Raw genomic sequence first — 21,966 nt, forward strand, 5'->3', positions numbered from 1 at the left:
CTGTCTTTCTGCTTTTGAAACCAATTCTGTGGTTTAGAATGCTCCTCTCTGGTCATAGTGCTTGTACTTAGGTGCTCTAGCTAATCTCCTCTTGCACTACTTTGTTGTGTGACTATTGGAATTCTGTACAGTTCAGTATCCAAAAGTGTGTCTTATGGAACATCTTTCGTAACTACAGTATTTGGAGTCCTCTTCATTTGGTTATAAATTTGGTGACAGGCTTTTGAAGACAGAGGGATTCAATTTGCTTTTTGTACTGGTGGTAAGCACAGTTTAAAGGCCCACTTGAAAATAACTCTGATCTTATCATAGCCCTGCATTACCAATTTTCTGCTTTACTGTTCCTTGCTCTGTCTTGTTTGGAATTACTGCACAGTGGAGAGGGCATGCCTAATCAGAGTTTGTAATTTTTGACTTGAGGTTTATTTGTACAACTTCCTTTATGTGCTATAATCTTATGTTTAAAATTTCTTGTGCTTTTTTGAAAGGCCATTAGAAGATGTGGATGCTTACTTTGAAGAGTTGTTCTGGTTTTATGTTCTTTTGAATGTGTGAAAAAGTGTTATAGTGATAGTGCAAACTTTTTACAGAATGAATACTAAAAATATTTAGGATTTTTAAAATTAGTATGGTGTTTGACCAGAAATTTTGATTTGAACAGAAAAGGAAAATTACCATCAGCTTTCCTGTTTTCAGTTTGTAGAATTTACCTTGCCAGTTCTCTGAAGGCTGGAGTGTCCTCCTGTTTTCATAAGAAGTAGCAAAACAGCATATATCTCTGATTTTAAAGAGAAAAGAAATCTCAATTAGCTTGAAGTCTGTTACTTGCTAACGTGCAGCCTTTTTAAAGGTTGGTTTCCTGACTGGTTCCTGTCAGTCCCTGTGTGGCTCAATGTGTCAAACCCTCAGAGGAAAACCAGCGCTTCCCTCCCCCTTGAATCCCAGCATGCAGTTCTTGTGTGGGTACTAGTGTGTACTTCCTCTCCATCTTCACTTTCCTGTTATTCAAAAACTGAGCTTGATCATGAGCATTCAAACAGCCAAAAAAGTTGTGTGGAAAAAGTACAAGGTTGCTGCTCCTCGGCATACTGACCGGCAGACCTGTTACACTCCGCTGGGTGAGTGCTTCCCTGTGCTCTGAAGGCTGTGGTAGATTCAAGGATCCTGGCATGTGGGTCTGTTTTTATCTTCTACACATGATGAGAGCTGCTTTTCTTAACTTTGCAAAAGTTAATTTGCACTAACAGAGCAGGTTGTGGAAGGCATGGCAGGAAACAGTGGGGAAAGGCTGTTTTCTGTGGTGCTGCTCCGTTGCAAGTGTTGTGCGAGCTCTGGCTGTGTCACACCTGCTGACATAAGATCCTCTTGGTAATGCGTGTGTTGTGGGCTTCCCTTTCACCTAGAACAGTAACTTGTTCATGGCAGAAATTTTAGCATTCTGTCTGATTGAAAGTCTGCATGTCCCTAATTTTCTTAAACTATGCGTTACATTTTGGCGATTTCAGCCTTTACTAATCTTGATTCTTTACAGTTCTGCCTAGTGTGCCTTTTGGTACTTTCGAATGTATAAACTTACAGCATCTCCTTGACACCCCACAAGTTTTTCTCCTCATTTTGGTGGTATCTCAAGAAAGCCGTATTTCCTGTAATTTGGAAAGCATGTTTTGTGGAGGAATGCTTTGGAAAAGAAGAAATTTGGGATATTATGCTTTCCTCTTCCTTTTGCCATCTTTCGTATGTATTCTGATTGAAATTTCATAGGTTGTCTCATCTGTTTTTTGACTGGGGCCAAATAACACAGATTGGCAAGGAAGAGACAATTTGATTATTCCTATTACCCGTGAATATGCTATGTAGATACAGTAATTGGCAGATAGAAACAGTTTATTTTGTGAATTGGTGTCAGAGCTTTGAGGAAGCAACGTATTGATCAATAAAGAATTTGATCCACTTGACCTTTGATGTGGGTTTTTTGTTACAAAGCTGGAGTCTGAAGATAGGTTTTTAGAAAGAAAAGCTAAAATCCTCTGAAGATCTATCAATGTAATGGCTAAATTTAGAATAAAATGATGGGCTGGGACTCTGATTTCATGTATGTTTGCTTCTAGAACAATGAGTTGGATTTGGATGTATGCCAGTTTAGCTGAGAGCAGAAACTTTTCCTTTGTGGCTCACTCCAAGCTTCCTTAAGAAACTGACGAAAATGTTAAGAAAACCCAGTAATATGAGTGGAGTTGCTTTTGACTGACTCTGAAGAGCTCAGTAAATTATAGTTTGGAGAGATCTAGTGTTCTTGAAAATCTGCACGTATTCAGCCCTCAAATGTGAGACATCTGCAGTTGATCATTCTTGGAAGGTTAGCAGTAGGAGAAAATCAATCTGCTTGGTTTTAACCTCGGCTGCTGTTCATAGAAGTTGTTTGTTCTGGCTCTGCATGTATTGGTGTAGGTTTTTTTGGACTATTTCTTGGGGTTTTTTCCTTTCTTCTTTTTTTGTCGTATTTTTAGAAGAGCATAAACTTGGGACAGGAGCTATAACCAGCCATGTAGTTAACTGATGAACACTTCAGTTGTGAAACCTCTGAAATGTTCATCTGTAGGATAATAGAAGGGTCAATCTCTCTGAGGTTTTATACTTCAGCCCTTCAGGTCTTTTTAACGTGTAAGTGCACACACTTAATATTTGGTGATGTTTGTGTGTCTACAGATGATTTCTCTGGAGCTCGCTCCAGGTGGCTAGGCTAAGGTGTAAACCTCCTGGGTGAGTAGCAGCTACATGCTGCTCAGGTGCTTTATATGATTAAGCACAGTGTTTACTGATTGTTTCTTAAAGCCTGTTTAAATCTGAGTTGAAACCTCGATTTTTAAAAGAACATAGATCATGTCTGATAAATTGCAGTTATATTTTTTCTTAATCAACCAGGATATTTTTCAGGAAATTTGTTTAATTCTAATCTTTGCAATTGTTCATAAAGTGTAGCACTGTACATTTGCTTTTCAAGAGAGTCTCGTCTCACATTCATTGTGATCTTCTCACTTTTTAAAAAACTCTGTATTTGGAGACTGTGAGAGAATTGTGGCTTTGGACATTTCTTAGTTGTTGGAAATGCACATAGGAGGGAAAAGAAATCTGAAAAAACCTAGAAGGTAAGAGGCATGGAAGGGAAAATGAGGAAAAAACCTGAAGGGAAAATAAATTGAGGTGTGTGTATGCACTATGGTGGAGAGGCCATTCTCTGAGAGGACAGGATTTTTAATGATGCAGTACTGGAAATACTCAGGATAAAAATGGGTGGAGAAGTTGGAAAGAGTGTGTATGTAATTGTTTCTTCATGTCCTTTGCTTTCCACAGAAATCTAGAATATAAATAACAGGGATGCTTTTCAGTCAGCAGAGGTGTGGCTTTGGCTTTTTTGGTTGTGTGCTTGCTGTGAGAGTTGGCAGGGACTGGAGGAAGGGAGGTTGAAGCTCATACCTGATAAAGTATCCAATTGTAAATGAATTAGTTTGGGTGAAACCAAAGTGGATAAGACTAACGTCTGTTCTCTGAAGTCTAAACAGCACAACTAAGTTTTGTCAGAGATTGATTTATGGTCAAAAACATTCTAAATCATTTAGCTCATCTGGTGGGATCACCCTCTTTATAACAGCCTAATCTCTTAATAACCTCTTAAACTCTCAAGTTGGTGACAGGCACTGGGAGTGAGGTGGCACTGGTAGGCTACTGGTACCTAACTGGAACCAAAGCTTACTCTTTATCTAAGTGGAGAAAAAAGAAGAGATCTTTGCCTGTTCAAACAAAAGGGCTTTCTTCATTGCTGTTCCATACCATGGGAGATAATTTATGTTGTTCTAGTAAAATTTCCGAGACTATTGCAGGAAAATGATTGGGCTATTTTGTGTTTACATATATATATTCTACTGTTGTGGCACTATGTGATGTGATTATTTAATAAAATATTTTTTTCACCTCCATTACCTCATTACCGAGATGGAATTCACCCTGTTATTGGAGGGAAGGCTACTTAACTTGTGTTACAGAGGCAAAAAAAGATGCTGGTTCTATGACACTCTCCGAAAGGATTTGCCTTGTGGAACTTTTTCTGTAAGATGTCAACTCCTGAAGCCAGTAAAGCACTCTGCAGTAATCGAATAATCTATGTTAGCATCTTACCATTACGTGACTAGATATTGTTTTGTCATTATATTCATACAGTTATAAACAGAAGCGAGATCAATTTGCATTTTGTTGTGTGAATTAATTGTGCAGCTGCCATCCCAGTGATTGAAATGTGTTACTTTTCAATAGCAGTAGAAGGCAATGGCAATGACATGACTGAGGTATTTTGCAAGCAGATAGATAGTTTGAGAGCATATCTTCTGAAACTCTGCATTTAGCTTCTGTCCATTTGTGGCTCTGGAAATCTCAGATGCAGTAGCCTATAAACAATAAGCTTTCTTTCAGGTAGGAAGGTGTGTGGTCTCAATTTCAACCTGCTATCAGTGCATATATCTTGTAGATAGGTTGAAATTGAGACCACACACAAGCTGTTACTATAGTCAAACTAATATTTATGGTGTTGTTCATATTACTGTAAGCTCTGATCTTGCTAGTTGTTTAGTACAGCTGTGTTGGTCCTCAAATCTGTTTGATTTAAAACAACTCTAGCTTTTAAACACTTGAAAATAGTATATTTCCTTTTTGGCAGCAAGTGAAGTAGGTGTTCTGAACTACAGCATGGTTGTAAATAGAAACAGGTTTGCATAGTAATTACCTCACGTTGCCTTTTGGGTCTTCAAGTGAACTTATTTTCAAGATCTGAAAGACTTTAAAAAACTCTTCTCATGTATATCAAACTCCTAAATGCACGTAGGTACTGAAAAAGTGGAAAATATTTTCTGTTGTCCTGTAGTGGAGTCCCTTTCAAAGCTGTAGGGGGGGAGTGTTTCTCTGCTGGCCGCAGCCTGTGTCCCTGCGCTCGGCGTGGGACAGAGCGGTGCCCGTGACTCAGCTCTGCCGTGCGGGGAAGCCGCGCTCCCCGGGCCCGTGAATTGTCTGCCGCTGGCTCACTTTAATGTTCGCACCGAAATGTTGCGACCCTTAACTTGAGGGCTCCATCTGCTTCCTGCCCTCGTCCCTGATGAATAGGGCAGGAATTGGCAGCAGTGTGGTCAGCTATGTGACCTCATTTGTGTGGCGTCTGGGTGGAGCGCCCTGATCTTCGCTGGGCTAGCAGCTGAGAAAGCGAATTGCAGTAATTCCCTGGCTGAGCCTTCCAGCGGGTGAAACCCGGGCTTGTGCTGCAGGGCAAGGAGATGCCTTCACTCCGACACTTGTTACGTGCGGAGATGGATTTCTGTCGAAGCGTTCAGAAAAGCAGCAAATGGCTCGAGGGTTCTCTGCAGAAATCGGGCAACGTGCTGTCCGAGTTCCGTGTGGTGCAGGGTGACAGTCAACAGCTTTGTCCTTGTGTCTGCCCGAATCATAGCTGTCACACAAGTGTGCACTGGCAGCCCTCGCTAATAATTGACAGTCAACAGAGGATTCCGGATCCTTTGTGCAGATGGAAGCAGAGTGGTTGTATCTGTCTTGCTGAATTTCACTGCAGTGTGGATTTTGTACTGTAGTTATGGCACAGCTCCTCTTTATTGAGATAGTGTTGCTCAGGGTTAACTATCCTGGGTCTGATTAACTCCAAATTAAGGCCTGTGATGTGATATGCCAACTTGGAGTGCATAGGTCCTATCTCTGCCCATTCCCTCTTGTGCTGGTGACTGGTTCTAGCCCAGTGCTTTTGTGAGGTTGCCCCGAGCTGTTCCCCAGCATCACGGCTTCAGGACTGCCTGCCCTGGATTGAGAGAAAGCATCCTGCTTGGCCTTATGAGCTGCTGATGTGCAGCCTTTAATACTGTTTCTCTTTCTCTCAGCTGTACTTTCTACCCTGATAAAATTGTACAGCTCAATCATTTTAAGCTTCAGATTATTTTAGAAGGTTCTTAGCTGGTTTAATACCTTGTAATGCAAAATATTTTTAAAGCAATTCGTAAAACATTCTGTGCAGACTATTGAAATTAACTTCTGCTCCCAGCTCAGCTATAGTAAAATCAATATTTACTTGGCTTGTGTGACCAGAGTTGCCTTATATACAAGGAAAACATTTCCACTGCTGCTTTTAAGGTAGCAAAGAGATAGTAAAGCTGTTACATTCTGAAAGCAGAATAATAGATCCCCTCTAAAGCTACTTTTTTTCCTCCTGAAGTCCTTATGCAGGTTCTTCTGCCAAATTTTTCAGGCACACCTCTTTCTAAAAGGTTAGTTGCCATTTCTTCACTTCTAATGAAGAAAGCAAATTAATACAATCTGTTTAGTTGCTGTAAATGATTGTGAACTTGGAATTGAATATTTGAAAGCTAATCTGTATTACTAAATAGCATCCAGTTTGTTTTTCTGGTTTTCTATAATGTAGGTTTTGCATTGTATTTTTTTACCAAACAATTTGCTACTAATTCTTGTTGTGGTTTTCCTTTCAGTGAATAAGTTGTAGGCTTTAGCTTACTGATGATAAATTGAGATTGAAGGATAATATGCTGATTCTTAGCCTTGTGTACAAGAAAGCCATAAAACTCTGTCACCTGATGTCTTACCGTCATTTCCATATCTGTTGCCATAAAATCTCATGCAAGCATTCCTTATCTTATCTGCAAGCAGTAACTGCAGTAGCTTGAAAAAAAGTTCCAAGTGTGGGTTACACAGATAACTTTCCTGTGGGAACATGCCTCAACCTTTTGCTTAGTAGTCTTGAATTCAGTCTCCCACAATGCTCAAGCTCATTTCTCATTAATAAAAGTGAGAGAAAAGGTAGTTGGTGAACTTGAGTATCAAATGATGGTGTACTTTGCTGTATTAAGCAAGCAGTAAATGTTCTATACAGTTAAATGGAAGCAAGTATTTTATCCTTTCAGGTTTTGATCTGTGAACAGAACTGATTATAAGAAAATTGTTAGCAGAAAGACTTGCAAGTCCTAATACCTAGAAAGAATTAAACCAATCACGGTATGCTTCTTGTGTTTTTAGTTTATTTTGATGCAGTTTCATTCCTGTCTCTAATATAGTTGTGGTATATTCTTGAAAATAATCAAACTGTCAGTTATTCCCACTTCAGTGCACAGTGCCAGCCTTCTGTTGGAAGTGCTTTTTGGTTTAAGTAATTTATTGGCCTGTCACTAAGGGGCGGGTGGGGGAAAGCTTATTTTAACCAAATGGTTTTTTTAGGTTTGCATCTGAAAGAGAAACCAAGGTATTGCTGATAATGCAAGATGTTAACTTTCCAAGATATTTTGTTTTACAATGGATTAATATCAGAAAACAGTGCTATTTAACTCATTATTAGAATCCAATGATTTGTGTTATAGTGAGGAATACTATAAAAGACTTTATAGAGCATTCACCTTGCTTCTCTTTTTTTTTTTTTTGATGTATTTGGTGGCTTGTTTGGGTTTTTTGTGTGTCTTCTATTGTTTTTGTTAAAGTAATAAAAATAACTCTTAAGAGTTTGTCCTCAGGAGTTGAGCTGGAATTATTTTATGGCCAGGTAAACTAGCTTGCTATCTTATTTGATACTCTTCTCTGAGCTAAGGGGAAAGATTTTTCTGTATAAATTGCTGTAATTGTGCCTTCTTGCAGTTAATGTTGTATTTCTCTGCATAACAAGTTTGCTGTTCAGCCCCTGTGGTGGGTGGACTTTGGTAGCTGCCAAATGCCCACCCAACTACGCCCTCGCTCTCCTCTCAATTGGACAGAGGGAGAAAAATAACATTGAAGGCTCATGGGTTGAAATAGGGGTACGGATATCACTTGCCAGTTTGAACTGTGGACAAAACAGACTTGATTGAGGGGAATTTTTTTAACTTACTGACAATTAGTAGAGGATAGGGTGAAACAAGAAGGAAAAATGAAAACACTTTCTATCTCCCTGTCTCCATTCTTCTCAATTTCACTCTTTAATTCCCAAATCCTTGCCACCCTCCCCCAATGGGAATGAAAAAGCTGGCTTATTTAAATTACATCTTCAACTGCAAAGTTTTTTGAGAGAAAAGCTGGAATTTCTTAGACACACACAGTCAACTCTCAGCAAGAGTTTGAGCTTAAAAACCCTATGGTCCAAAAATTTTCAGATGGTAGAAATGGACACTTGGTTTGAAACAAACTTAAATATATCTGAAAATAATTCTAAGTTTGGTTTAGGAAGTATATTAATGCTTGTGGGAGCAGGGTTTGGATGACAGTGTGTCCTTGTGGCTGCCTTTATTGTGTGTGACTCTCAAACCTACACAAATGAAGCCCACAATGTTTGAGGCATACAGACTTGCTTTGAGTGCTTGCAGCATCTTGGAATGGTCCTGGCCAGCTGCTAAGCACGTGCAGTGTTCTGCTGCTTGTGATGGCATCAGCTGAAGGAGCCTGCAGGAGCAGTGAGGCTGGCTCACAGCCAGCATCAGCAGGAGCAGGGCGTGTTTGCTAGCCCCTTTTGCTGAAGTCCTGGGGCATGGTGTTCCTTATTCCTGCATGTGCCCTGTCTCCAGTCCCCTCTGCATGCTTGGTAGCTGTCACCCTCCAGAGGGATAGAGGGTGAGTCAGAACTCAGTGACAACATGTATATTCTATCAGCCTTGTCCTGCTCAATATCCTTGAACATTATACACAGCAGAGTAATATCAGGTAAATAATTAGCTACTGTTTTGACAGTGTGAATGTGCTCTTTTTCTGTAAGATGGGAGACTAGCCAAAAAAATTTACTCTAGCCATTAAATGTAACACCCCACAAAAAACAGCCCTAACAAACCCAAACAGAACCAAACAGATCTATGTATACAAATTATCAGTGGCTGAAGGAATTAGGAAAAAAATAAATGTTCTTCATCAGTTCAGTAGTTTAGCATACAGTCCTGCCAGGGCCACTGCTCCTTGTTCAATTCAAAATTGAATGTAACACTATAAATAAATCTCTAGCCATCTTATTTTTCATAGTGCAATCTGGGGGAGCAGAGCAAAATTGATGCTAGAGTTGGTAGAAGTTCCTGTAAAATGGTTCAAATAGTAACAGGTCTTGGGGAAATGCTCTACTGGCTTAGCACTAGCTCTTGAAGACTTTTGAGACAAATAGATAACCTCTGATTCTCTCGTTTTATTGTTGACTACTTTGCAGTGGAAGAGTGCTTTCTCATGTCTGATAAATCAAATAAGCTTTTTTCTTGTTTCTGTCTTTGCATATTCATTCTCCTGTTGAGTTCTTGTGCCAGTATAAGTGAATTACTGCACCTTTGAAAGAAACAAACCAAGAGTGTAGTTAAGAAAGCTAAAGTTCCAAACCAGTGTCTTATGTTGTCAAAGAAACTGATTTTTTGGGGAAATCTCCCTGATATAGGCAAGTGACACGGTGTGTGTTTTTTAACTTTGCACAATTATGATTTTGCTGCTGCTGTGGTGGTTTCTTGTGTAACCTTCAGCTTTTCTCCTTTTGTTATGCTTAAATACCTCTTTGAAGTTATTTGATATCTTCCATTTCTCAGGCTTGTTTTATTTTTCTTGATCTTCTTATAATATAACACTTCTGCATTTGTGTCTTAACTCTTCAGGTTTTGTCTTAACTGATACCTGCTTTCTGTCTACATCTTCCTCCTCCTCAAATTCTTTTCTGCTGTCCTGTGGTTTGGAGACTGACATGATCCAGATTAAGAACTTGTGTCATAGTTGATAAAATAAATACAAACATGCGTGTTTCATCCTGGGGCACTATTAGGCTTTCCTAATTCTTCCTTCTCTCCCAAGAATGAGTATCCTCATATACTGTTTTCTTGCATGGCCTCTTCTAATATGCTAAAATTAGAGAACAAAAGGTAGAAATTCAAGTTTTTCTTGATGATTTCCATGGTTTTTTTCTATAATGTTCATGTCTAAGAGGTGCAGTATTACAACTGAGCAGCTGGAGTTGTGTGTCATCTTCTAATGCTCCCTTACTGAGCCCAAATTTCATTCTGCTTTTGAGGGATTAGAAGGTTGGTAGTCAGTATTAATTGCTTTTCCTTTTTGCACCCATGTAAAGACTTGGGGAATAACAGTGAAGTGTTGTCACATGAATAGAAAGAGTGGAACAATGTGACAAGACTAAAGTTTCTGAGCTTTTATTTGCTCAGTTTTTAGCAAGTTGTTGTTAATAATATATACTTATCTCTGCAGGGCTGCAGACAAGTCTTTCCCTCATGTAGAAGGTTATAATTAAATGCACCAAAATTGAAATATGCATAAAAGGTTGCTAAGTCATCTCTTAATTATGCTAATTCTTTTGAGAGCAAAAATCTTCACATATATTGCCTTTTTCCCTAGCCTCTTTAGAAGTCCACTCTGACTCTTCCTTTGCACTTTTCCCCTTTCACTCAGTTTTCACTTGTCATTTACAAAATTTGAGCCTTCTGTTTCTGAATAAACTGAAGTCTGCAAATGGTATTTTGTGAAGGCAGTCATGCCAGTTCATGGTTGGACTCAAAAGATGCTGCAGGATAAAGCATGTCTGTATTGCCTTTTAAGCACTCTCAGAGCTCTTAGCTGGACTTTGTAACTTTGAGGGGGATCACAGGCAGTATTTAGCAGAATCATTCAATGAAAAAAAGAAGACTGCATTTTCTGGCTGCTTGAGTTACTCATCAATGTGAATTTTCATTTCCAAGCCTGTTGGACAGTGATGATGTCTCCTGTGCTGTTTGGGCAAGTAGCAGGTAGGTAGGGGATTGACATTTAGGATGCATTTGGTTCTGCTACACCAGCTTGCAGATGTCTGTACAGCTGCAGGAATTCTTTCCTTTCTCCTTTTGTGGTAGGCTTCATGAGCACTTGGCTTTTGTGAGGGATCATTCTTCTGCTTGTGTGTCAGTGGTGGACAGCCTGAAATAGGAAATCTGTATTGCAGCTTGTTCCATGATCTTCAGACAGCAGTGTGCATGAGTTCATGTGCCCTTCTGTACATCCTTACTACTGTGTCCCACTTCCTTGCTTCTTTCCAGCTTAAAAAGTTTTATTTCTTTTTTTGTGCTGCTGCTTTGCTATTGTGTTCTAGACAAGAAAATACTGTAATTGTAAGAGTTGCCTTAGTGTAGCAGTCCTGTGGAAAATTGGAAGTGGTAGTTGACACAGTGAAATTAGAGATCTTCAGGTATGGAGGTCTAATCTGTATTAGGCAAATTAAGCTTCTTATGTCATTGTGTCAGGGATGAAAATGGTGTTTGGGGTGTTTCTTAAAAATAATAAGTGGTTTTGTGATTTAGTTTTTAGGACTGTTGTCCAAAGGAACAAACAACTGTAGAAAAATCTTGTAATAACTTTAGTATTAAAGCTATTAAAGGTTTTCGACTGTATTTATATTACAGTGGTTTAAGATGGTATGTTAAAGTGGGACAACTTAAAAGTTGTAGCAAATTTCATCAATCACATTACTTTTGGTTTTACCTTGTATGATGCAGGTGAAACTGTGAGAAAGACTGAAATTATTTGCAATAGTTAGCAATGCAGAGTGTTGAAGGTAAACTTTTTTTGCTTTTTAATTTGTAGAAATGAATTCTAAAAATTGAGTTAAAAGTACTCTCTAGATGCGTTCCCCACTTTTCCCCCATATCAAGTTTATAGTACACAAAGCTAAAGATTCAAAGGCAAGTCATATGACTACAGCAGCATCTTTAGGAGATGACCTTGTGATTTTGTTCTGTTTATTTGACCTTGTCCATACCACCTGTTCTTTCTGTGAAAGGTTATGTTTTAGTTTCAGAAATAAGAATCTGTCTTTTATTACCTTCATTGACGTGTTACATTTATCTGCATAACTTGAAGAGTGTGGAGTATGTTGCTGAGGTTTTTTTGACACTGAGCTTTATAGTTTGTGGTAAATTAAATGCATAATTTTATTGAGACTTTGAAATTCTTGTAAATGTGCACGGAGTCAATTTGTTGTAGCTTTCTCACTCAGAAGTTGTTGTAGTAGCTTTCTCACTCACAAAAAATAGAAAACTGGCTTCTCTGAACCCCTTTTGGGAACCACATGAGTTTTTCTTTTCTTTCATAGAGAGCTAGTCTCTTTCATAGAGAGCTAGTCTCTTTGTATGCTTTGAGTACATATTTCCTTACCCCATCTCTTTTCTCTCCCTCATTTGACCCTTTACTCTGACCAATAGCAAATCAATATAGACCCTTCACAAGTTGCTCAAATGTGTTGGAGCAGTTGGGCTTTGCTTCACCAGAGCTGTCTGGTACTTGGGAGTGTTTGCATGGGTAGGTCTGACAGAACTAATGTGTGCCTGCCTCTTTGGAGAGCTGGGCATGTGCAGAGAAGGTGCTGAGAGGTAACGTCAGACTGGGATGTTGTGCTGAACCCCAGTTTTAAGCACAGCTCTTGTTCTAGCTATGATTATAGCGTGCATCTTGGGAGATTACTTGTTCAGTAGAACTGTTTGTAGCTAGAAATAATATTTGACACTACTTGCAAATAGCTTTTCTTCTGGGGTGGGGTGAGAGTGGGGGTGTCAAAGCATTAGAAGAATTTCCTCCTTGCCTTATGTGACCCAGCAATGGTGATCTTATCCTGGCTTTTTCTGGGATGGGGGTTAAGGACTGATCTTAGTCTACTATGACACTGGAAAGTTATAAGTATTTTTGTTGATTAAAAGTGTCCTGAGTTGTTTCAAGATAAACCACTGAATTGAGGAAAAGAGTATTTTGCATTGCATCAAATGCTTTTGTCTGCTGCAGAGGCTGTACTTGGTATTTTGGTTTGCTATATAGCTTGTCTTTCTTGCTGGCAAAGAGTTGATCTCCCATGCAGTTCTCATCATTTCCTCATCATTGTATGTAAGGGTGTCCACAGGTAGATACCATGAGCTAATACTTCTTCCATAAGCACATCTTTAATGATGAGTCCTCTAAAATACCTTGTTTTCACATTCTGGTTTACAGTTCAGGGATCTCTTCAGCCATAAATTATATCCATCTTTTTGTGGACTCTTAATTCCATAAGCTTGTCTTGGCTTTTTTAGCCAGTTTATACTAGTGCCCTCATTTTTCTTGTTTCACTCAATGGTGGTTATCATCATTTTGGTCCTCAGGCTAGCAACATTCAGGCTGCAAGCTCTGTCCTTGCTGAGGCATAGACACCACCTGTCTGCTTCAGGGACATTGACCTTTGGCAGAGGGCAAAAAAAATATGAATCCTGAGCCTGCTTCTTGCCTGACTTTAGCACTGGGAAGGCATGCAAAAGAACCCTCTCTGAAAAAGCACCCAGGACAGGATTATACCTGTGAGTGTGACTGATCTACTGGAATAGTTGCCAGAGGCAGCAGTACTAATATGGCATGTAATTATCTGTTTTCATTAGGTGATTTTTTTTTGTTGTTTAGCCAGTTTCTACAAAGGTAAAGGTGATGTATCAATTCCAAATTGTACACAAAACCACTTGAGATGTTAGAGTGACAGAAATCAAACTCTACATTTGCACAGGCTCTACCACAGTTCTCTTCAAAGCTTGTCATTAAATAATAAAAACATGGGGAAGGGATGTGTGCATCTAATCCTTTGCCTAAACAAGGGGCAGCTGAAAGCCTATGGCTCAGGTTCTGCCAAAGGCTTGGTAGGCTTTGAACTTCGCTTGGTCTCCTTTTGACTGCTCTGTTGCTGTATTTTCATTGAATTGTACAACAGTTTGGGTTGGAAGGGGTCTTAAAGACCTTCTAGTTCCAAACTCCCTGTCATGGGCAGGGACATCTTCCGCTAGATGAGGTTGCTCAAAGCCCCATCTAATCTGGCTTGGACCATTTTCAGGGATGGGGCATGCACAGCTTCTCCGGGTAACATGTTCCAGTGCCTCACCACCCTTATAGCAAAGAATTGCTTCCTTATATGCAACCTACATATATTCTTTCCCTTTCAAACATTTACTCCTTGCCCTATCAATGTACTTCCTGATAGTCTCCCTCCCCATTTTTCTTGTAGCTCCCCTTTAAGTACTGGAAGGCTGCAATTCTCCCACTGAACAACCCTGGCGCTCTCAGCCTGTCTTCATGGGAGAGCTGTTCCAGCCCTCAGATCATCTTTGAGGCCTCCTCTGGATCTGCTCCAACAGGTCCTTGTCCTCCCTGTGCTGGGGGCCCCAGAGCTGGAAGCAGTACTCCAGGTGGAGTCTTATGAGAGCAGACTATCTTCTCCAATTTTTCTCACACTATTGAGAGTGGTATATCCTTAAGGGTATATTGAAGTGGGAAATACTCTGTGGGCTCACACAGGTCGTCAGTGCTTGCTCGATTGCATAAATACCTGGTTTAATGTGTTCCAGATATTTGTCCTGCAATTGCCAAGCAGAATTTATGTACTTTCAGAGCAGTTAATCAGGAGGGGGTTCAGCTTTGGGGACTAATTAATGACTAAGCCAGGGAAGGAAATGAGAGTTTAATTAGGATATAGGATTAGCAGTGCCTCAACTTACTGCTGCTCTGATCAAATGACAAAAGAAAATCTTATGTTTGCCAGAAGCCATAAGAAGGGACTATTCATAATACTTTACCCCAATTTCTCTTTTATTTTTTCTCCATTAAGATGTCTCACTAAAAACACCAAGTGGCTAAGACACCTTTATGACTCTTTCTTCTTACCTCTAGAAGAGGAACTGTAATTTGTCATGAGCAAAATTCTCAAAGATTTGCTTAGCATTTTGGTTCTGCACAAAGGTGTAGAACCTTCCCCAGTGGTGCAATATTCCTTGGCCAGCAAAGGAATGTAACTGGGAAAGGAAATAATTTATCTCAAGAATTGGACTTGCCCTTCACCTAATCTTCCTCACTAGGGCTGGATGGCAGTATTAGGCATTTCGCATTCTTTGTGTTGGTCATGTGAAGCTAAAAGCAGGCAAACTTACAGTCACCATTTCTGTAGTGAACTTTCTGGATTATTTTAGGGATAGAAATGAGAGTATTTGGTGTAGCTTGCACTGACAAATATTGTGGATTTAAATTCTGTAGTTATCCTGTTTATTCTTTTTGCTTGCTTCTAGTTATCCTGTTTATTCTTTTTGCTTGCTTCTCCTTCATCTTTAGAGCACTACTACACTATGTGACTTTTAGGAGCTTCCTTTAAATCTTCTATGTTTCAGGTTTCATCTTAGTAATGAGAGGTTAATAGGCTAAGGTAAATAATTTATAGGCATCAGTGAATGATCCTTGACAAAATAATGGAATAGCCAAAGAAGCTCAGACTTGGCCTTTCTAGAAACAAAATAAACAATTTCTGTTTTTTTAAACTTCCTTTGTCTATTTGATTTCTGTGAAGACTGAGCTTAACTTGGTTGTCAAGATTGGTATGCAACAGTTTCCCCCAGTTCTATCTTCCAAGTGTTGCCTGCCCAGGAATTTGTAAGGGTAGCATCACTTGGTATGAGTCTTAGTTGTGAAGAATTGAAATGTGCTAGTCAATTGTTATAAGCTGGACAGAAGTGTGTAGAAGCTTTGTTATGTAGTTTAAATTATTTAGTTTTTTTACTAAACCATATTGCTAAGTGCTATGCTCATGTGCCCTTTGAATGCTTCTAGGGATGGTGATTCTAGCACCTCCCTGGGCAGCATGTTCTAATGCTTGACTACCCTTCCAGTGAAGAAGTTTTTCCTAATGTCTAACCTAAACCTCCCCTGGTGCAACTGGAGGCCATTGCCTCTTGCCCTGTCACTTGTTACGTGGGAGAAGAGACTGAACCCTATCTGCCTACACCCTCCTTTCAGGCAGTTGTAGAGAGTGATAAGGTCTCCCCTGACCCTCCTTTTCTCCAGGCTAAACACCTCCAGCTCCCTCAGCTGCTCCTTAATAAGACTTGAGCTCTAAACACTTCACTGTTGGCATTCTCTGGACTCAGTCCTGCATCTCAATGTTCTTCTGGTAGTGTTGGGCCAAAAATTGGATACAGGATTTGAGGTGTGGTGTCATCAGTGCCAAGTACTGGGAGATGATCACTGCCCTGGACCTGCTGGCCACACTTTCTGACAGGCCAGGGTGCCATTACCTTCTTGGCTACCTGGGGATGCTGCTGGCAAGTTTGTGAAAAAGCTTGCTTCCTTTCTCTGTAATTCCTTTAGACATGAACCTGCTGCATGTTCTTGGATGTGTTCTCATTTTCTCAGTGCTGCTGATCCCACACCTGGAGTACTTGGTCCAGTTCTGGACTCCCCAGGACAGGAGAGATGAGAATATACTGGAGTGAGGGCCACGATATGATGAAGGGACTAGAGCATTTCTCCTGTGGGGAAAGACAGAGAGCTGGGACTGTTCAGCCAGAAGAAAAGGATCAGAATCCAAGGGATGCTACTGAAATTTATAAATATCTGAAAGGATTGTGCAAAGAAGGTTGTTACGCTCCTCTGACTCCATTGAAAGGACACGAGGGAAGGGGTCCAAACTGAAACACAGGAAACTCCATTTTTGTTGAAACCCTGTCTTGGGTTTTCAGAGAGGTTGTGAAGTCTCTGTCACTGCAGATGTTAAAAATCTGACTGGACGTGGCCTGGGGCAACCTGATTTCACTGTGGAGTTGGATTAGACAAATGATCTCCAAAGATGCCTCCTGGCCTCTACCATACTGTACTTTCTACAAAAACACTTCACTCAGAATTTTACTAAGCTTTCCAGGAACAATGCAAAAAGCAATGGGATTCATAGAGGTGAAAGCTTGCTTAATCTTTGAGACATCCACATGAAATTGCCAGAAAATTTACATTGATATTACAGTGATTATAAGAGTCACAAAATTGCCCTGGGTGTGTAAACTATACATGCTCATTGTTTTTGGTGTAGAAATCTTGTTCCAAGTGATAGTGTGTTAGGGCTTTGTAAGGATGCTTCTGTACCTTTTTTATTAATTTCTGAGTTAATTATAATTGGAAAGTTTATTTTTTATTGCCTTCCATAGATGAAATACAACTGCGCAAACAAGTGTTATTTTTTTTCCTCAGGACACATATGCGATTTCTTTGTCTGAAGGCTGGATTTCTAAGTACTGTCAGAGGTTTGAAGCAATCAAACTGAGAAAGTTAACACCTTGCCTTTGCATAACTCAGCTGCTCAAGGTGTTATGTTATGATTGTTTTCTACACTGGACGGAACATTTAAACTCCATGGGGTTATGAATTCCATTTCTTTTTAAAAAACTGTAGTCTGCGCACTGCTGTCACTGAAATGGGTCCTACATGGTTGGTATCCAGAGATGCTTGGTTAATTTCCTTTCAGAAACATCTGAATAGCCCTTGTGTAAATTTGAAAATGTTAACAGCATACAGTTTTTTGAAATCTGTTGATTAAATCGATTTTCACAAGGAAAGTGGGATACTCTTATTAGACTTGTCTTCCTGTCTTTTTTTTTTCCTGCAAAACTAGTTCAACTTTTAGTAACTAGTGGAAGTTTAATCCAGTATTCATAAACCTAATTGTGTGTTATAAAGCTAAGAAAGCAGCTAGAAGTTGTGTGAACATATCAGTCAAATATGCCAGCCAGCATGTGCATGTGAAGGGACAACCTGGGGCATACCCAGCTACCTGTAGCCTGTGCCTGTGTGCTGGCATGGGGTGGGAGATGCAGTGAGAGGCCAGATAAGATGTGGGCAGCAGCTGGCACTAATGGGGCATCCACTGATATGTGAGAGGCCAAGCATTCTTAGTCTTCAATTTAGGAAATTGGAGCATGTAGTTATATGTGGGAGCCAGCTATTACTATTTAAATCTCAGGATTTGGCTTCTGTTTGTGATTAGCTGTTGGCCTAGAGAGTTTTAGAGAAATGATGATAGAATCTAGGAATGTGGGTAAAACAGAGGCAGCTTTGAGGGGTGGATCAGGAAGGGCTTTACTATTTGGAGCAAAAAGACAGGGAGTGAGGAAAGTTTAGGATTGCAGCCTTTGGGTTGTTGGAAAAGAAAAATAGGAAAACTTCTGACTGAAAGAGTTAGGATAGAAGAGACACTGGAATATGAATGGGCAGAAAAATTTAGCGTTGTGAATAACTTTTCAGGCTACTGTCTTTACCTGCCTGTCACAGAGAACAAAATAACATTTCCTTTTGTACTGTGAGCATTGTTTCCTGAAGATGTTCAAACAAGGTTGTTTGTGATGTCTGCCTGATTTGAAACTCTGCCATAACTAGAAGAGAGCTACTTGCATATATACAGTTTATGGCTTGGCTTCCTTCTCTGTCTGAGCAGTCTTATTTACTTGTGCCTGTGCAGGGTGTCTGACATCTGTTGTCTCTGCTTCCTTTCTGATATGCAGAGGGGCTTGTGGGGATGGCTCTTCTGTTATGGAGAAGATTAAGCTAGTTGAGCACAGCAATCCCTCTGACCTTATATCCTGTGAATCACCTTCACAAGTGCAAGTGAGCCTAATAACAGTTCTAATTTGGGCAGAGAAAAAGGAGCAGATGGCTAACACCAACTTGTGGATTCCATTTTCTTTATAACCACTTAGAAATTCAAAGACCTAATCTGTGCTCATAACAAAACCAGCTGTAGTAAATCTAGTTTGTGATTTTAGTTGTACTCATAAATTTACCTTGTCCTTTTTTCTTTAAGTGCTTTCCTGTTTGTTGCTTAGAAATGTCTTCTTTGGCAAGAATTACCTGCCTTTCTTTTCTCTTTCCATGTGCTGGGCAGTTTGTGAAATATGTGCTCAAATGTATTTGTATTATATGTGAAAGCTTCACAGGGCTGTCTTGCAGTGGAAGCTGAAGCTGCTTGGTTTGACCTGCTGTTAGGGACCCATGGCAAGCTGTTGGAATGACATGTGGGGTTTCTGGCTCTGGTGATCCTCTGGAGCAGCCTTGTGTACTGCCTGCAGTTCTGGAGCAGCCTCAGGACATTGCTTACAGCTCTTGGGTTTGCACTGTCATCCCATGAAAGCAGCAGGGTCACTGGCTGAGCAGCGTGGGCTGTCAGGCTCCGTGCTGAGCATTATTTCTGTCTCCTGAGAGCTTGGTTATCTATACCTCCCTTTTAATCATCATTCCAATGTGCTGAGACCACAGCGTGGCGTGTTAGGTTGCTTTTGTTGGGAGGTATGGAAACAGCTATTTTAATGTTCCTTCAGCTGTGAGGATGCCTTCCTCTAGGTTATCAGTTGCTGGGGGATTTTTTGTTGTGAAGTAAACAGAATTTAGCTTACAATTACAGTACACTTTGGTGAGGACCAGAGGGTGGTCCTCATTACTTGTCTATGGTGTCTTGTTTTTGGTGGTGTCTGCTGTTGGGAAACAGCAGGTAGTGAGAGGTGCATGACTTTTCTTTTTGCATAATTTTTTTTTTTTGGGCTAATGCTTATATTCTATAGTTGTTACTTTTTTTTTTTAATGTTAGATACACTATTAATATTACTCTACTTTTGCCCAACTACTGAAGTTTGGAGAGAGAAGGAAAAGGAATGAGAGAAAGCTTTGTGCATACCACTGATTGCAGAAATTAAAATTGCAGCACAAAGGTGAAAGTTTACAAGCAAATTATGTGTTGCTGGAGCTATTTTTTTCTACCCTGGTGTTGCAAGAGAAGAGAGAATGGGCAGTACAGTCTCAACTTTTGCTTTTCATTCCTTTAAAAAAATGAAACATCTTACCTTCCCCTTTTCCCCCCAATCCTTAAAAAAAGGCCCAACCCAAAACCTGCTGATAAAGATTATTCTGTGTTGATAAAGTCAGGAGTCAGGACTCACAATGAACTCGAGGGTTCTTCTGTGAGCTTGGTGGTCACAAACTGGCGCTTCCTGGCTTTTTGCTTCTTGCTAACAGGGATAAAAACTGTGCTGGTTTTGGTGCTCAAATTTTAGATGCTTATTTTGTGTCTTTTGCTATATGAATTAGTCTGAATTTGACAAAAAGATAGTTGTTTTCAAAAGGCTTTTTCTGTCCAGGAATACAAACCTTATCCCTCCTTTTGTTACTGTTGTCAGGGTTTCATAGGTGTGCAGGTCTTGAGATGGGCGGTATCTACGATAGATACTCTCCATTGCCTAAAGGCTTAGGCAAAGGGATGTTTCTAACTTCGTTACATTCCAAGTGTCTTAATTGAAACCCACAGGCTAATTCCTTCTTTTATTTCTAAATTCCTTTGCTGAGAACCTAAATAACGAGGTGGTGAAGGCAAATTTAAGTCTTCAAATGTGAGATGACCCTTAGTAATGTATGCCGGAGTGGTTGGGCAATTTCTGTACTTTATTTGCCAATCAAGTCTATGCTTCTCCAGGGCATTTTCATTTTAGTGCTGTTCTGCCAGCTGTTTTGGGTGTGATAACTTCTGTCTTTGAAAAGCTAAATAATGCAGTTCTGTCGTGCAAGCATGTAACATGTTTTGGAGAAATAAGAAAACTCTCTTTCAGCATGAAACAGAGGTTGAGTAAAGGACAAACCATAATCCAGTGAGGGTTTTGTTTTTACCTCTATTTTTAGATAATTTTTGCTTTCCTTTTTGTTCTCCAACATGATATTCACAGGTAATAGATTGGAGTTGAGCTGTGTTTTCAAGGTGCCCCAAACAAAGTTAAAGCACAGTGTTGTGGGTGGAGGAGGTGTGTGAGGCTACAGAAGTGGCTGCTGGGGGCAACTGAGTGCCAGGACACAGCCTGGGCATCTGATCTCACAGGAGCCGGCTGTTCCGAGCACACTCCAGTTGGGTGGACATACATCATCTTGTGTAACAGAAGCAGGCATCTGGGATAGGAAGCTTTTCTCTCTTTTGTCATCACAAGAGTTTAATTTTGTGTGTGTTTAGGTTTGTTTTTATTTCCTCTTAAAGGAACAAACTGTTCTGACATCGTCCATTACTAGTCCATTAAGTGACTGGAGGGCAGGCAGAGAGAGGAAACAGTCAGTAGGTAATGAAGCAGAATTTGGCCCTGAGTCAGTCCTTGGCTTATATTGTCAGGCTGCAGCAGTGTGAAAGGAAACAAATGTTTTAGCAGCTTGGTGAATTTGTTTCTCGCTGGGCTGTAACTTGCTGACATTTTTAATGTCTTGTGTGAGAAGTTGACTGGCTGGATTACTGTGTGCTTTGCTGAATGGTGATATTGTTTTTTTACTGAATGTGGCTAATTTGTGATCCGAATTAGAATGTCAGCCTCCAGGGGTAGCCTTACAAATTTGTAGGAATCTATAGAAAATTACTTTGAAGGAAAAAACTAACTTGTCAATGTTGTTATCCAAGCACCAGCATTTCAGTTTTTCTTTTATTTTTTTTTCAGGAGTTTATAGGCGAAAGCTTGACAAAACTGTAGCTGTAACAGCTTGTTCCAAAGATGCTAGTTACAGAGGCTTTTATAAAGCAAGCATAAGAGTAGAGTCTGACTGGCAAAGGTTGTCTATGGATTTTATAACTGACCAGGATGTTTTAGGAAGATGGGATTTGTGGGGATTCTTATTCCTTGCTTAAGAAATAGAAAGGATGCACTGCTCCTTAGGGGATAGTAGGGGTACATACATTCATATTCTTTCATTCACCAAATCTTTTATCAAGACTAAATAGTTCGTAATTATCAAAAATGTGGGTTTTTGTTGTCATCTTATTGCAAAGCTCCCATACCTTCTTGAAGATTTCTCATGGGCGTCTCCTCACAGCACTGACTCCTTCTTCACAGCACAGCCAACAAACTCCAACTGTCCCCTCACCCACCTAACCCACTCTTTTGTGGCACTTGTCTTCTTACTGGACACAGCTGTGGCCTGTTAAGGGCATGCCTGTTCCTAATCTTTGGTGATTGGTACAGCTGCAACTCCTCAGGTGTGAGACTACCTTATGCACTATCTTTATTTTCTTACATTCTATCCCCCCACAAGTTTTGGTGGATGTTTTTCCTTCCCCTTCCTAGAAAACCCTCTTTTTTGAAAAGAGAGAAAAGGGGCTGTCTTTTTAGTAAGTGCTGT

At 40.0% G+C, this 21,966-nt stretch overlaps 1 protein-coding gene across 1 annotated transcript in view; it reads left to right on the plus strand.

The window, feature by feature from the left end:
* The first annotated feature begins 1,024 nt into the window (after window positions 1–1,024).
* UTRN (utrophin) overlaps window positions 1,025–21,966 on the plus strand; it is a 307,788-nt gene continuing 286,846 nt past the window's right edge. Inside the window, exon 1 of the mRNA XM_077175513.1 lies at window positions 1,025–1,118. Coding sequence (XP_077031628.1) covers window positions 1,025–1,118 — 94 coding nt within the window. The remainder of the gene's footprint in view (window positions 1,119–21,966) is intronic.

Source organism: Agelaius phoeniceus, chromosome 3 (assembly GCF_051311805.1).
Source record: "Agelaius phoeniceus isolate bAgePho1 chromosome 3, bAgePho1.hap1, whole genome shotgun sequence".
Lineage (NCBI taxonomy): Eukaryota > Metazoa > Chordata > Aves > Passeriformes > Icteridae > Agelaius > Agelaius phoeniceus.